This window comes from Serinus canaria, chromosome 8 (genome assembly GCF_022539315.1).
Source record: "Serinus canaria isolate serCan28SL12 chromosome 8, serCan2020, whole genome shotgun sequence".
Classification (NCBI taxonomy): domain Eukaryota; kingdom Metazoa; phylum Chordata; class Aves; order Passeriformes; family Fringillidae; genus Serinus; species Serinus canaria.
Window position 1 is genome coordinate 14,718,685 of NC_066322.1, and position 17,767 is coordinate 14,736,451.

The 17,767-nt window shown below is 36.9% G+C and overlaps 1 protein-coding gene across 1 annotated transcript in view; it reads left to right on the forward strand.

The window, feature by feature from the left end:
- Nucleotides 1-17,256, forward strand: part of HS2ST1 (heparan sulfate 2-O-sulfotransferase 1) — a 61,836-nt gene extending 44,580 nt beyond the window's left edge. The window contains exons 2-7 of the mRNA XM_030226369.2: nt 159-397; nt 6,501-6,586; nt 10,107-10,245; nt 13,661-13,758; nt 14,821-14,978; nt 16,452-17,256. Coding sequence (XP_030082229.1) covers nt 159-397; nt 6,501-6,586; nt 10,107-10,245; nt 13,661-13,758; nt 14,821-14,978; nt 16,452-16,678 — 947 coding nt within the window. The 3' untranslated portion in view covers nt 16,679-17,256. The remainder of the gene's footprint in view (nt 1-158; nt 398-6,500; nt 6,587-10,106; nt 10,246-13,660; nt 13,759-14,820; nt 14,979-16,451) is intronic.
- Nucleotides 17,257-17,767: the final 511 nt, after the last annotated feature.

Sequence of the window (17,767 nt, forward strand, 5' to 3'; positions counted from 1 at the left end):
TGATGAAGTTTTGTTCAGCTATGTCAGAAATACATAGTACAGCTAGTGTTTCCTTTATTGCTCAGGGGTTACTGCTTTTCACCAGACTGTGTTCTAAGGTTTGAACTTCAGAATTGGTGAGACTTAGGTTGAAATTTTGTATTTTTCTGCCTTAACAGAAAGGGCTATTGCAAGGCACGAAGTCAGAGAAATAGAGCAACGTCACACAGTCGATGGTCCCCGACAAGATGTGACACTGGATGAAGAAGATGATGTGGTGATTATTTACAACAGAGTACCCAAGACTGCCAGCACATCCTTCACAAACATTGCCTATGATCTCTGTGCGAAGAACAAATACCATGTTCTGCATATCAATACAACCAAAAATAACCCTGTTATGTCTCTGCAAGATCAGGTAGGCTGCTGAATTTGGGATGTCTTTATGAAAGCAAGGAAGAGCACAGGAAAAAACGTTTGCTATTATAAACTTGGGTGATCTGATGTATTTAATTTCTTTGTCACATATTCCAATATAAATGAAATCTAATGTTTTCATATTTTCTTTTTAGGGAATTAATATTATTTCTTAATAGGTTGAGGTTTTTGCTTGGCTTGGAGGTGGTAAGTGTCTGTTTATTGGACAGAAACAAAGCTAAAAAGGGGCATGACTGGGGTAGAAATGACCTTTGTTGTTAGAACTGTTTTGGCTGTGTAATACAACTTGCCTGTCATCTCCGTCTGCAGTGAATGCAATCTAAGGCAATTTGCTCTCTGAGTAGTGCAGGCACTGTGCCATGCTGTCAGGACTGGACTTGTGTCTTTGGTACTGCGGCTGGTCAGGTCTCACAGGTGATAAAAAGCATACAGAAAAGTGCTTGTAAATAGCTTGCTCTGCTAAGGACGGGTCACTTCACATCCATTAAAATTCTCACTAAAATCACTGTAGTACCAGGCTAGAAATGATCATGGCTACTGTATTTTAAAAAGATGATGAGGGTTCAGTGCTGTGTTTTTTATTAGACTGGGGTGAGGAAGTAGGTTTATTGGTTTATTTTCATTAATATTTCCTTGGCTGTCATGAGTGCACTTGCAGAGAATCCAGGTTAGAGATCTGAAACATCACTGTCATCATCCCTGCCTGTAGAACAAATGTTTCAGGACTCTCTACTGCCGGTTGTATGCTGATCACTAAAGTTGATATGCAGCAGAGGCAGGAGCTGCTCTGCATTGCAGCATGTCAGCACTGAGCCTTCCAGCTCCTCTGAGTGCATGTCTGCAGGCTGAAGCAGCTCAGCACAGCTGGACTGGGGCAGGGGAAGCAGATGCTAAGGGCCCTCCACTTCCAGTTCTGTATGTGGGAGAAAGTTTGAGGTAGGGATCTCCATGCAGAGGAAATAATGGACTTGGGTCATACTGGAATCTATTTTGTGATAGTGGAGTTGTGTTACTGTGGAGTATTTCCTCCTGTAAAATTGCTTCCTACATATGAAGGTGGTACTGTCATACATGATTACTCTGATTATAAAGTTTGGTAGTCATCACTTAGTCCTGTCCACTGCATAGAACAAGTACTTAAGACCTGTGCAGTAAGAGCAGTGTGATTTTTCAAAATTTAAAAAGCCTATTAATTATTAATTAAAAATCATTCTCCAGTCAGGTATACCTAGTACAGCACTTCCCACCAAATTCTGTTTCTGACAGGGTGTCTCTTGAAATGGAGGTCTGTCCTAGAGGATAGGAGAGCTAGTCATTGAATAGGTATAAATTAAATACAGGCTACCTTAAATTTCTACTTCTGTTTGAACTTAATTCAAATAAAATTTGTTCTTTGCAGGCTTAGTTTTATAAAAGAGAAACTCTTCACCTTCCCTCTAATAATAATCTCTTGAAAAATGAAAATCTGTGCTGAGCATGTACACAATACTGTCAGTCCTACCTTCGTTTGATACTATGCTCTTGTCCGAGGTGGTAAATGATGTAGTTTAATTAGACACTTGATACTGTTCTTTGGTGGCCTTTATCTGGGACATGCTGACAATGAAGAGCTTCATATATTGCATAGTTGTTCAAAGATGCAGAAATAATTATTCTTCTTCAATACATGGAGATAACACTTTGCCATTGTAAGTCATAGTGCATAATTCAAGAGATGGCAGGGGTGCTGAGTGGTAGTTGATAATGTTTACTGCGCGTGGGCTTGGATTAGCATGACATATTCATTTGCCATCTTCACCAGTATAGCTCATTTGGGTGCATAAGGTGTATATGTGCCAGGAGCAAAGTACATAAACATATCATAGAGACAAAATTGTTCTGTTAGTGATACTGTTTGTTAAAGAAAATCTCCCTATGTAAGGTGAGGATTGCTTTGGGCCTGGCAGAAATTTGTGAATTAGTGAGTGTTCTTTTGTGCAGTTTTTCTGCTGTACTTTTTCCAAACTACTGTAGTTCTGTAACAGATTCTAAGTTCTCAGCCCATATGTGAAACCTTTACTTCTTGAATGCAGTATGAAAAAAATGATATTTAAAATCCACTCCAAATATAGTCTGTATCTGATTTGAGATACTCCGATTAGAGTTCCTAACACCCATTTTAGTTTCAGGTGTAACTTGTCCCAGCAGCCGTCCTTTCTTTTGCAGCATGTCTGGCAGCAGGATCCTGGGAGCTGCCCCTCTTTCCCCAGGCTTGGCCTTTTCTTTGCAGCAAGCTGAGTGCTGTGTTGCTCATGTTGCATTTCTGAGCTGTGTGCTTTTCTTAATTATGTCAAAGTAGTTGTTTGGTTGAGTTTTACTTGCTCCTTGCATGTTTCAGCAGTGACACTTTGTCCATTCATGAATGCCTGTGTTACAGCTGTCAGGATGGCATACCAGCCACACAGACTTTATTGCTTTTGTTACATGGTGAAGTTGTCACTGAAAACACTTAAAATTAAATTACTGTTCTGCATTACAGCGTGTATTCTTGATATATTATTTAAAAAGTGGGCGTGAGAACATTCTCTATACTGTTTTGAATGCTGCAATTATCCAGTGTTTCAGTCCCTCAGCTTGATGATTTCTGTTTCTTGGGTTTTTTTCTCCTTCAGTTTCTCTCAATTTTTCTCAAAAGAGCACCATGAAAATATATTATCTTGCTTCCAAGTGCATTCTAAAACAGTTGGTCTCTCAGAGGACAGCACAGTCATAGTGGCTTTAGTGGTACTTATTTCCTCTGCTAGTGCAGGTTTCAGTGGCTGTCAGGAGTGGAACAAGTGAAAAGCCTGCAGCAATTCTGCTAGAAGTGGAAGTACTGTCATGTGCTTGTGAACATTTAAGAATTTTTCTTTTGGAGTTAGATGGTCTACTGAGTACAAGCGCTGCACGTGTGCCAATTGTACTTTTCCTTCTGAGAAAGGGCTATTACTGCAAGGCAGGTATCCTGCCTGTACTGTGAATGAACTGGTGAACTCAATCTTTTCACCATCTCACAAAATTGATTCTCAGCTGTCCTTGCCTTGAGCTTGCTTCTTGTTGTTCATGGCATGCAGCCAAAGGTGTGCTCCTTGCTTGTTTCCAGCATTCTAAACCTCTAGTTCAGAGCTAGCTCAGACACGCTCACGCACACTCAGACACATTCTTGCACACTGAGACACAAGCACAGTCACGTGCACACACCATCAGATACACTCAGACACTCAATCACACACACACACATGTGCACACACACTGCGTGGGTGTGCCTGTGTGTGTGTGTGGCTGTGAGTGTGTCTGCGTGTGCGTGAGTTCCTGTGAGAGTGTGCAGTCAGACTAGAGAAAAGGCACTGATGGCTGCAGTTCATGGACAGAGATCAGAACTTAGAGCATCACTTTCTTTTGCACACATGGCTTTTTCTCAGACCAGGTATGCTGGTTGGGTTTTTCCTTCTTTTGGCTCACTGAGACTTGTTTTAAATTCCTACTGTCCTAGAAACTGAATGTGTTTAACTTACCTTCAGGACATCTTATGCCCCTGGAGTACCTTTGATCGGGCTTTTTAATTCAGTGAACCTCAGCTGATTTCCCACTTACTGAAGGCTGTGAAGCAACTTTGTAGATGATTATATAAAAGCACCCTGAAACAACTTCACAGGAATTCCATTCACGTCTATCTGAACTTTTAAAGTCACCTCAAATTTTATTCAGTTGGGCTCAGATGGAGAAGCTTGCTCTGTCCCTTGAAAGCTACAGTATCTGCTAAGCCCTGAAAAGAAAAGTAAAATTGATCATATTTAACAGTATGAAGCAGTGAGCAATATTCATCTCTGACCCAAAATGTGTGAATCCAGATTCATTAGGCTGTCTGTGACCTGGAACAATTCTGGCTTTTGGAATGCTGCCAATTGTGGAAGGAAAAAAAATAATCTCTTGCCTGCAGGCTAGTTATAGGTGTTAAAAACTATAGTTCTCAGGGGCTCAGCATGTTGCAGGTCCATCTTAAGACAGATGTAAATGTCACTGGTGTATTATAAAATGTTCCTAGCCTTCTCTTAGCTTGGCTGGTGTTAGAGGCTAGACTATCCATCCTGTGTTCATAAAAATTATTTCCATAGCAGACAATAACACTGTAAGACAAAGGCAGTAAAGGATTTTTGTAACTGTTACTGAAACATCTGCATTTTGATGCCAGATGGCTGGCATGGGGATCTTAAACAAAAAACTTGGAATTTTGTACTTAACATTACCTTATGTCTAGTCCAAGTCTATCAGAAACTGATATCTAGATGATAAAAGATTTCAAAAAGCTCATTCATGGAAACATAAATGTACACGTTAATATGTGGGCTGCACTGCACAGCCTAAATAGCATAACTGGTTTACTTGCAGAGTTGTGTCTACCAGCCATGACATTTTGGGGTTTATAGGTAAAGGAAGGAAAGGTGATTGATATTTTGTATTTAGGAAATATCCTTGCCAGGTAAAGAAGTATTTGTAGCTGAGGCTCTCCACTGAAAATATCTTGTCATCAATTTTGGAAAGATACAGTCAATGGAATTGTGCTTTATTTCAGTAGCTCTAAAGGTAAAGGTAGTTCAGCTGGATTCAAAGTCCCATATTATCAGTTTGTGCTATGGACAAAACCAGACAGAAAGCCAGTGCCGTTTATAAAACACCATTGTGTAACATTGTGCAGTGCTTTTCAGCTAGATCTGCCACCATTTAAATGTGCAATATATGCTTTAAATTTTGTAATGCCACAGACTGTGAAACTTGTACACTAAAAAAATTAATGTTGCCTGTTATTAAAGATAAGTATAAATTTCTGTTATCTGAGAGCCCAAGAGCCAGTGTTTAAAGAAATAAGGTTACGCAACCTCCTAAATAATAGATCATGAGTTTTGCACAATTGAAGAAACTACAGCAGGCCAGTCTCACCTCTTAAAATCTTCAACTGGTAGGTTATAATAAGTAGTAAATATTATGCTTCAGGATAGTGTAAATCCACTTGACCTTACAGAATGTTAGTGTGTTGTCTTTAGCTCTCAAACTTTCCTTTTTTGTCTCTCTTGTCTCCTTAGAATCTTTGTGGTTATCTGTTTCTCTCTGTAACAGAAAAGATACTGCAGATGTACAGAGAACACTATCTTTTAATTCACAGCCTCAGAAATGGCCTATCTTTGTCAGACAGCTCAGGCAGTGCAAATTTATCATCCTCTCTTTATTATCCAATTCAGTAGTTTTGGAATAACTTTCAGTTACATGCTTTGATGTTAAAATATTCTGTTCATCTTGTAAAACTAAGCTCTATCAGGATTTGCATGTCCCACTTAATTTGATCACACTCTCTGGTTTGGGGCATGTGTCTTATTTTGTTCTTTGAAATGTAAAGCTATTCCTGGTTTTGTGAGGTTTGCCAATAAGTGCTCTGTCAGCTGTCATTCAAGGGCTACTTCATGCTTTAGCATGAAAGTTTCACTGAAATGTTAGGCCTAAGATGACTATTCAAAATAGCAAACTATAGATCTGATTTACATGGCATGCGTTTATAACTTTTCTGGATTACTTGTGCATTGCATTTTGGGATGGAGGAGCAAATAAACCATCAGGTTTGTTTCTTATGTCCCAATAAAATAGGTCTAAGAACATGCTGTAAATCTGGTACACTTTTATTTGAGGGACTGAATACAGATCAGAAAGTTCTATAAAATATGTACTTGCATTTCTACTGAAAGAATTCTGCATTCCTTTCCAATTACAAATAAAATGGACTGACAAAAATATAAATGTTTGTTTTGCTGATCTTTTTGTGATAGGTTTCCTTGGACTGTCCTTCTGATTGCTGTATTCTGCTTTTGTTACTTTTTGATCATTAAATTCTGATGACCTAAAATCAGTCATCTGTATGCTGCAACAAAGTCTATTTTAGGGGGCACAATTTTTCTTTATAATACTCAAAATAGACTTTTTAATCTAATGCATTATAAGATTAAAAGCCAGGAAACGCGGTGTGTGGGTAAAGTACTGAGCCATGCAGAAACACTTTTTGTTGCCCACTTTCACAGGTGCGGTTTGTGAAGAATGTGACTTCGTGGAAGGAGATGAAGCCGGGATTTTACCACGGCCATGTCTCGTACCTGGACTTCGCCAAGTACGTTCCCGGCTCCGGCCGGGCTGCCAGCGCCCTCTAGCGCTCCAGCCTGGCAACTGCAGTCCGGGCAAAGCCCGCGCCCTGGCCTTCCCAGAGTGCCGGAATTTGGGGTTGATCTTCACCGATTTCTCTTGTCTTCTTGCGTGATAAAATATAGCCGAGTCTCATTTAAAAAAGAAAACGTTTATATACTGGGATTGGTATTCCTTGTCTAAAGTCCAAGCTTGTTTTGCTGAAAATCGTAGCTTTTCTCTGAAACACTGGCAGTTCTGTTTTAGGATTGGGTTCCCATTTGGGGAAGTTTAACATACCTGTTTTCAAAAATGCTTCATATAAAGAGTAACACCACCTGCCTCTTAAATTATGTAATTCTTCTCTACCTTAGTATCTCTTTGCACTTTATCAAAATATGAAAAGTTTTCTTTTGAAGTAGTTTTCTGGTCTATAATAGTTTGTATTGCTAGAAAAAAGCATCAAAATAATTCTTGTGGAGTTAAATGCTGCTACTTCTAAAATTAAATAAAAGAAAATATCTTAAAAATCATCCCCTGACTTCAAAGGGTCAGGATCATATCTTTATTCCCACTTTCATATGTTTCTTTTCTTGTCTTATTTTTGCTTCTGAATCTAAAGCTGTGATCCTCAGTAGCTCCGTCTTATGAAACCTCCCCTTGAACTGACAAGTCAGTTTTGCTTAAGATGCTTACTAGGCAGTGCTTCATCTTGCACTTGGAGCATGTGGAAAATGATTTAAAATTGAAAGTGGCATTTTCAGATCTCATTTCATTTGACTGCACAAATGATAGTAACCACTACTTTTAACTCTTGCTGACAGTCACTCAGTGTTTCTATGTTTCTGTGCATTAAAGTATTTATTTAAATTCTTTTTTGTATGTAATAATTCCTTTTGTTTAGCCATTCCTTTTAATTACTCATTCTGTCATGTACACTGATTTTTAATTTGGACTTTTTATTATAAAGAATGAGATGGGGAAGTGAGACCTGTGCAGATTCCCAATACAGTACATTATCAGAAAATGCTAAAAGCTACAGTAGTAGCTGAAAATAACCAGTGGCACCAAGTTTACAAAAAGTAACAGGCAAAAAGTGTTACTGACAAATCAGTCAATCAAATAAAATACACCAAAATTCATTAGTTTCCTTTCTGCCTTTTTAAAATTAAAATGCTTCAACAATAATAAACGCTTGAACTGAGCAACAGCTTTCTGTTTGGTGCAGCAAAGCTGAATGTTATTTTATACATTAGTTCATAAAGTTGAAAACATTTTCAGATACTGAAACTCTTAAAACTAAAATATTTTACATCTAGAAAGCATCTAAGCAATTTCACAGATTTCTTTCATCTGCATCTTCCCTCTGGGACTGTGTTATCCTTGTCTTTGTTGTTTGTTATCCTTTCACCTGAGTGATTTTTTTTTTCCCCACAACAGCTTGCTTTCTCATACTTTGGGTTTTCATTATTAAAATATTATCTTGAATACGCTGGTTGTGCTTGGCAAGGCCCACACCTTTAAGGCTGTGAGGTATGTTCTTGTAATGAACATTCTTGTAGTTAAGATGGGTATCATATTTCAAAAGAGACAGTGCTTCCTTATACATGGACATCAGACTTAGGTCCACTGTCAAATATCAGAAGTACTTCCTAAAATATACTACAAATTAAAGTACTGGCTTCCATCAGTAACTCATGGTATTAGGGACAGGTTATTGTAATCCATCCATGTAGAAATTATGCTAAAAAAAGTTTAACTTTTTTCCCTTTTCTTTTTGTCCCTAAAATTTATTATCCACTTATTCTCTATTTTCTGGTAAATAGTTGGGAAAAAAAAGTTCTTTGACAACGCAATTGCCAATTCATTATCATAATTAATAAAGTTACAGTAATAACTTATATTACTGATAGGTTTATGTTACTGTAACTGAAACTAGTTCTTCAAGCTCGTGTGCAAATGCAGGCGATTGTACAATCCAGCACAAGCATTTCTAAGGACTTGGACATCTGCATTTAACCCACAGATATGCAGCCTGAGTCTGCTGCTGTATGGAAATGGTCTGTTAGAGCTTCCTTAGCATTTGCAGTAGTCTTTGGAAGGGGACATGAGCATGTCTCATGCACTTCAGTGGAGCTTAAAGAGGGTGAAGTTCACAGCCTGGACTTTGCATCAGAATGGTTGAAATACTCACGCCCTCTCTACTCTGGGAAGTCAGACCTGGCATGCAGACAGATGTCAGCAATTCTGCCTTAGAGTGCTCCAGTCTGAATCATTGGTACTCTACTGGCAGCACTGGAGAATCAGTTGCTCTTTCTGTAGCCTTTAACAATTTTTCTCTGTCTGTAGTGCTTTTTTTTGGCAAAAGCAATGCCTGTTAATTGGGGTTTTTTTTTCTAACTTCCTCCTTTCTGCTGCTTTTGATACATTTCTTCAGCTTTTCAACTTAACATTCCTCATATGGACAGTATCTGGTAGTAAAATTTACTCCTTTAAAAATCATGGTACTGCATCTTAAAACTATGAGTGCTCTGTTTTAGCCAAGCTAGGAGGCATGAATGGCCCTCTTTTGATAGAGAATGCTTTCCCAGTTTGCATAGGAACAGAAGAGAACTTTTTTTTCCAGCTTCTAGCTTTACTTCAGGGCACTTGACACACTTGCAATTTCCATTGTGATATAAACTCTTTAATATTTGGATACCATAATCATTTGCCACAGCATGTCTCAAATGGAAAAGAAAATAAAACTGAGAAATGTATTGTAAAAGCTGACTTGAACATAGATCACTGAAAGGTAGCATTTGCACAAAACAGTTTGGTGGTTTAAATTTTTCTCCTGTGTCACATGAGTTTACCACCTCATTTCATCATTTTTCTGTTTGTAGTGGAGTGCATCAAAATTTGCTTAGGATAAATGTCTACGGAAAAATTTAATATCTTTAGATAGAAAAGTTAATATGGTTACAGATACTATCTTAGACTTCTATTTAATAAGCATAGCTGTATGCATTCAACCCAGGCGATGGATGGGCTCTGAGCTCTGTCTTCCTGCTATTAGAGTTAATGTCTCTGACAGCTGGAGACCTGCCAGGAAAACCACTCACAGCATTGCAAAGCCCAGTTCACAAGGGCAGGAACTCAATATCAAACTTCCTTGTACTTATTATAAACATGTATGTGGCTGCTAAACTAGTTAAGGCATTACTAGAGTCAGGATGGTTGTGTAAACATTTTTAGTATCTATTTGTGTGACAATATGTCTGTTTTGTTTGTTTCTTTAATAACAAGCCCATAAAATCATAATTTTCGGCAGACTGAAATTGAACTTACTTTTACATCCATGTAATGCACTGCATATAAGGATGTAAAGAAGTGATCATTAAGCTTTCTCTCAGTATCATGCCTTCTGTGTATGGATTTCAGTTGTAGCAATAAAGACAGGCTTTTAAAAATTAGATGAGAAGCTTTGATTTGTCCTTTGAAAGATGTTTTTTCCTCTTTTACTTTAGATTTGGTGTTAAAAAGAAACCAATTTACATAAATGTCATAAGAGACCCTATAGAACGCCTAGTTTCTTATTATTACTTTCTGCGCTTTGGAGATGATTACAGACCAGGGCTACGGAGGCGAAAGCAGGGGGATAAAAAGGTAAAGTACACCTAATAATATATGCTGAACTGACTAAAATCAATGTGAAAACAATTTTTAAAATGCTCTGATAAATGCCAAATCGTTAATTTATCAGCCTTGGTGATAGTGGTGGCTTTGTAAGTTATATTCTCCATTTCCTGTCCATACTGGAGCAGGGCATGACATTAGTAGGTTCTCTGTACCCTTATAAATTCACTGTATGTTGCAGTTTGTTAAAAAAAAATAATTTTTAAAAAATTGTTATTAGGTATCCAGAATTATAATTATCAGACTAGGTTTACTCTCCTATGTAAGAAGGCTACATCTTTTTTTGTTGAAGACTAAGACATATTTTTTCATCAAAAGCTGTAGAACTGCTAATATTTTGGCTTTGTTGATTATTTTCATATAATTAGCAACCCAATTTATTCTATTTTTTAAAAAATGTAAACATTGCAATGTCTTTTTGGCAACTGGGGAGTATGACACATAAATTTCCGTACTTCCTCCTCGTGTCTTAGGTGGCTGTAGAAGTTCAGGTTAGCACATTCAAATGCTGACTACTAATACGGTTTCAGGATGGCAATGTCATTCAGGCTCCATAATGGATTTGTTCCAGAAAGAATCTATACATCCACTTTCATGGTTTGCAGTATGACCTTTCCGGGCATGTTGGTTTGTATTTTTCTTTATATTGGGAAGAAAAGCAAGGTATTAAATACAGGAGTATGGTTTACAAAACTGTAGCTTGAACAGTGTGGAATCCTATAAAATGTAATGAATTTTTGTACTTTACAGAACCAAACACTTTATACAGTTTCAGTGATGATATTTTCTTAAGCTGATGCTATTCTTCAGTAATGTTGACAATTTAGTGTAGTGCTGTGTGGGTACCAAGAGACATTGAATAAACAAGCAAAAGTCACACAAAATTTAGTCTATAAACACCATAACAACTAATAATAGTGAGTAATCATTTTGTGTGCTGCTCCCATCCAAACAGTGCTTCTTAAATTTTCAGAACAAACCAATCTTCTTTTCTTTCCATTTGGGAACTAACTGGTCCTCTGTTATTTAGGCTTTAGCGCCATCTTCAGTTACTGCATTTCAGTTTGTCCAGGTATCCTGAAGCACAGCAGCATAGGAAGAGGAAAGCTTCAAGAATAAATTGCAATTAAGCTTAAAAATTGTCTTTATAAAACTGGCTAAACAGATGAACAAGTGATGTGATATGATCTCATAAAGGCATTTAAAAAAAGAGAGATAGGATCTCATCTTCTGTAGCCTGTCTTCCTCTTTCCTACTGGAGATCATTCACTTGGAAAGCTGAGCATGGTGCTAAGTCTGAGCCGTTTCTAGGACATAAAACTTACTAAAAAGGGTGAAATTCAACAGTGTTTATTTTAATTTTGAATTATAATCCAAACAACGTGGTTAGGTAGTCACTGGGAAACATGCCAAAAATCCTTAGTGTTGCTGCTTGGTAGACTGCACTGTAAGCTTTGATTTGCTGGGAAAAAGGTCATATGCATTTCTGTTTATAATGCTTGCAATGCATTGCATTAGTAATTGGATGTTTTTCTATTGATGGTGCTTTTTACTTTTTGCTTTTATTTTGTCACTACGATACCACTTTCTGTAGGTCTGAGAGACATAGTTGTTGATGTACAGATTTAACATGTTCTTCAAGCATTTCAAGTTCATTTGAAGTGAAATTGATTTAGTGTATCAAGCTTCTGGCTTCTTTCATGTAAATCAGGTAGTACTGTTTTTCCAAAGTGTCCCTGGGGAACTGTCCATGTATAGACGATGTAAATTTTGCATATATTAGTTTAAAAATCAGTAAGCTCAAAAATGGATTGAGCCAATTGCAGTGTCTTCATTCTAGCATGTGTTACAAAAGATTAATGAAAAGCTCTTCTGTTGAAAAGTAGGGAAGATCAGAAATTACCTCTAGTGAAACTCAATTGTTCCTTTATTAGCGGAAAGGAATCTCAGTGTATTTTATACTCTGTCCTCTCCTAGTCCATACCATGGCATTTATATAGAAGAATTCTAAACTAGGTTGTTTTCTGTATCCCTGTGCTTCCAGTCATAGTTAGCTTTGCTCCAAATGCAGTCTGCAGAGGCAAGGGTTCCTTATAATAAAATCTCTGGATGGAGCAGCCAAGGTAGGTGCATAAGAGGAAGTGTGGAAGGAAGTCTGTCCTATTTCAGCTTACTTAGAAAATGGCTTGGTTCCTCTTGCTTATTAACTTATAACCTGCAGGTATAAGCAAAGAAACCTTTCTTTGCACAGATGCCAGTTCATTTTTAGTATAAACATTCATAATTTAGGAGGTGCATTTAACAATAGATCAGTGCAGAATTTCCCTGGAGAACTATGCTAGGGAAAGCATACCAATGTCTTGTTTTCCTACTTAAGCTGCATTTTTATCTATGATGTGTGACATGTACAAGCTATTCTAAACTCAGAGTTCAATGTGAACCAAGGCACCACAGTTTACTCCCTGCTTTGGCATAGAATCAATATTTTTTTCAGATTATAATATAAACTTCACCTCAAAATAGAAGAAAATTATGTTGTCCTTGTTTTTAACCCCAAATAATTGCACAAATGAGTTTTTACATAGTTGCTTTGAACAGAAACTTGTAATTATACTGAAGAAGCAATCTAAAAAGTTGTCCATAGGATCTATTATTTTTTTTAATATATCCTAGATACAGGCCTTATATCTTGATTAGAATTATCATAAATACTTCCTTTATGGTGACACAGTAAAGCATTTAAAAATTCCCTCCAGTGCTAATGGAATTCTTTTTGTAAGTGTGATACTGCAGTTGAAACTGTTACTACAGCAGCGTATCCATATCAAGAGCAATTTTGTATGGAATAGTCTGTTATGCTGTGAACTTTTCAGTTTTTCTGATTGCCAAAACAAAATTAGCCTCTGAAATGGCAGTTATTTGTCATTATTCAAATGTAATAGAAGCTTGTTTAATCTAAAACAAAATGCACAATATTCTGTGTTAAAAAAGATCCAGCTGTTGCAGGATCACACAATTCCTAATGGCATTTGATGCTGTATTTTTAGTGACTTCTTTTATAGGGGAAAATAATTATACCAGCACTTATTGACTATTTTTGCTAGTTTTGACAAATAGCCTTTGCTAAAGTTATATCAAAGGTATATCAATGTATCAGTTAAGATCAATTGTTCATTAGTTGTAACCATAAAGGACTGTCCAAGTACTATTTAGCTGAGACAGTAGATCATCCTAATAACACTGTGAAAGCAAGGCTTGACCTTTTTTTTCTAGAACATCATATATGTGTTTTTCTGTCCCCACTACATTTAGCAAATAACCAGTTTGAGATGTTTGATACATATATGAGATATTAAAGCTCAGCTCAATTTTGTCTTTGTTCTAGACCTTTGATGAATGTGTGGCAGCTGGAGGTTCCGACTGTGCTCCAGAGAAACTTTGGCTTCAAATTCCATTCTTCTGTGGCCACAGCTCAGAATGCTGGTAGGGAGATAAATGTAGCTTGTTTGTCAAGTACATCAGTGCTGAAACCTAAACTTTAACAAATTTCAATAGTAGTCGAGTTGATAAAAGTGTGAGGGACTGAACAGAGTGAAGCAGTGGATACTTGAGCATTTTCTGTTGAAGATGGATTTACTGAAACACTTTTGCAGTTCTTTAAACTAACAGTATGTTACAACACTGTATCAGCAGTGCTATGAGGGAAAACATGTTTTCAATTTTAAAAAGCATTTTTGCAGATTTAGAGTCTTGACATTTTTCTCTTATGTCAGACAACAGTATCCTTCTTTTGGAATGGAGATATTTTAGTTCAAGCTCCTAAGGTTTCTGGGGAGTACAGAATAATTGAGATCAGGATAAATTTATCTTTCTAAACATTTACCAGATATCCAGTAGTCAATGCTACTTAGCAGACACTGAAACAAGAGCAAATAGTGTCCCTCTGTCAATGCAAAATATTGTATAATAATGGCAAAGACTTTAAAAAATTGTTTAGCGAAAAAATACCTGAAAAACCCCATCGAGTTTTTGAAAGATTCTGAGTGATGGCAAGGGCAATTATTTGTCAAAGGTTTTGTTCATTTAAACATAAGCAAAGTAAATGGCCACTTGGGAGTTCCTCTTTCAATGCCTGTTGTTCAGACCTGTCTACTCTCTGGCCATGTGGAGAAGCAGAGAAAGAAAGAAGGTGCAAAAGGGAAGGTATGTTCTTGCCAGATTTGTGGTATCTAATGTGAACATAGAGACAGAGTATTAATATTGAGACAATGTAAATCATCGAAAAATTGCTTGAATAGGGGCATTAATCATATACACACACTCGGTGCTTTTGTTTAGACTATTTTATAAGTGCAGGAGTCACATTTTTAGGTAAGAACCCAAATGAGAGGAACTGGAAAGGAAAATGAAGTTAGGAATGATTATAACTTGGAAAAAGTCTTGCCTTTCCAATACAAATGTCCTGTTGTGAAGTAATCTCCATCTAGGGACTAAGGATTGTTAGCTAACATCAGAACTTGATAGAATTGTTCTCTGTCATTTTAGGAATGTGGGAAGCAGATGGGCTTTGGAACAAGCCAAATACAATCTGATTAATGAATACTTCCTAGTGGGAGTTACTGAAGAGCTTGAAGACTTTATCATGTTATTGGAGGCAGCTTTGCCCCGGTTCTTCAGGGGTGCTACAGAACTGTACCGGACAGGTATTAAAATAGTTGATTTCATGGCGTTTTCATCCACTTTCTGACTTTTTTAGTGTGAAATTTTTAGATCTAGATTAATAGTTTTGAGTCTCTGCCAGGTTTGCCTCTCAGCTGGATGATGCTCCTGTTGAAGAAACAAATTCCTTTTTGAAGATTCTCAGTTCTCTCTTTCTCTCTCTTTCTCTCTCTTTCTCTCTCTTTCTCTCTCTTTCTCTCTCTTTCTCTCTCTTTCACTCAGGGGTGATGGTACTCCCAAATATCCTTCTGCCTTACACAAATTATAGATATTTAAGGCTGGGGTAAAGGTAGGTTTGTAGGCATACAGCATGTAACATTGTGATGTGTTTCTAACAGAGTTTTTTTTTTAAGGTTTCACAGTGGCTTCAGTTTTTTAAAGTGGCTGACGTGGCAGATTTCCATTTCCTCAGAAGCCCTTCTGGAATTAACTGTGCTCAATGCAGCCTGGTTGGCTGAGCAATAAAGCCTGAGGGATGCAGAGACCCAAGTGTAGATGTTTATCTTCCTGGGCTCCTGTGAAAAGTAGCTCAGTTTCTAGGAGCTGGCCATGCAATTTATAATGAAGAAAAGATCTTAGCAGAGCAAATAGAGGGAGAAAAGGATCTGATGTACAGAGCCTGGATATGTAGTATTAACAAGTTAATTACAAAGCAACAGCACTGCTTAGGAAAATCTGGTTATCATTTTGGTCACCTTTGTCTCAGAAACTCTGCAACAGGGATGTGGCTTATATATCATTTATGATAAGACTATAGTATCCTATTTAGATGGGAGAATAATAGTTTAAATGCTATTAGTAGAGATTATATTTTGATTAGAAGTAGACATGTGAAAACAAGATTTTTTTCTTTTTTATGGAGAGCTACAGAGAGCTACACCAGAAAAGGGAGGTTTTTGGTAGTCTTCCCTGGGGGTATTTAAAAGATGTGTAGAAGTGGTGGAGGTATTTAAAAGATGTGTAGATGTGGCACTCGGGGACATGGATGACTGGGACTCAGCAGTGTTAGGTTTGTGGTTGGACTCAATGACCTTAAATGTCTTTTCCAACCCAAATGTTTCTATGATTCTATGAAAGAAGTCTCTGCAGTTTCTAAAATTCATAACATTTGATACTGGATTAACATCTAAAGGATTAATTTGGAAAGGCCAGTTTTGCTCCAGGTAGATTATATGGAGTAATCTTATTCCTTAAATGAATGTTCATTCCCTGGGTTTATTAGAGCAAACAGGAAGAATTGTAAAAATGGATGCAAAATTCATAAACATTTAGTGAGAGAGGCTGCAGTTTTCCAAATCTGCGTGTTGTGTTAATAAATTTTGGATTAAAGCCTGCTCCTTCTAATGCAGTTTATCAACACAGAGAGTAAAAATAACTCTGTAAATAACAAAGGACTGTAAACATTTTTTGAGCACGTGAACTTGAAAATGAAGTTATTGCTTTCATTTTGCATTTAGGAAAGAAGTCGCATCTTAGGAAAACAACTGAGAAAAAACTTCCCACAAAAGAAACTATTGCCAAGCTACAGCAGTCTGAAATCTGGAAAATGGAGAATGAGTTCTATGAATTTGCACTGGAGCAATTTCAGTTTGTCAGAGCACATGCAGTTCGGGAAAAAGATGGAGAATTGTATATTCTGGCTCAAAACTTTTTCTATGAAAAGATTTACCCTAAATCAAACTAAGAATGCTATACTGTTAGATTTATGGACCTAAATCTTTGGCCACATCATCATCTTAGTCCTCAGCCATGGAAACTAGATTGCTTGTAAACCTCCAAGACATTTCTTTATACAAGCAAAGTGGGTTGTGGATCACCTCCAGGGCTTTGGATGTAGCTGTGTTGGTAATCCAGAAGCAAAGGCTTAATTTCTTTTATCTAACTAATATTTTCAGTGGGAGTCAATATCCTTAACCTGAAGAAATCTACACTGTAATTCGGAGCAATTAATACACAGCAGTTCTATTTGAAAATGTAAGCAATCAAAAAACCACTTCTGTTGATGCTCTTTTTAATTTTCAGAGCAATTTATTTTCATTTATACTTCTGTGAAGAGGAAATCATTTTTCCCCAGCTTTCAACATGGAAATTTTGGTTGTATACAGTATGAGTAATCCTAATAACTCATTGACATCTGTGCTTTGTTTTAGTGAATTATGTCACATGATATTAATTGGGATGGTTAATCATGTTCTGCTGAGAAATGCTGCTACTGGAATTTCCCATATTTATATATGTGGTTTTATTAAAAAATTAAAACTACTCATTGGTGTTAAAATGTCATTTTCACATTAATATTGTAAAAAGTTAAAGAATCAGAGCAGTGGGATTTTTATTTTTGGTTTTTTTTTTTGATCACTACCACCACTGCCTGAGGTTGGGAAAACTACAAAGAAATTTGGTATTGTCTGCAGTTCTAGTTGGTCCTTACACAGTGGTATAAAAAATGTAAATTCAGTAGGTTTCTCCATGGATTCTTTGTAATAATTGTAAACTGAGGTATTGGTGAATCCATATTATGACTCTACTAGTGAGCTGTGATATGGCTAGGGTTTTCCTACTACAATACTTTTATCTGTAGAGTATTTTTACTGAGGTGCTTTATAACGTGTTTTAAAGCATTGCATTTTCAAAAGGAGTAAAATGCTGTAAATACTGCTTATTTTGTGTATTTGGACCAAAAGGTTTAAAGTAATTAGTTTAAAGTGGGGTTTTTTGCACCAGTTCTGTTATGTGTGAAGTGAAAAACATCTCATCTACTTCCGGGTTGAGT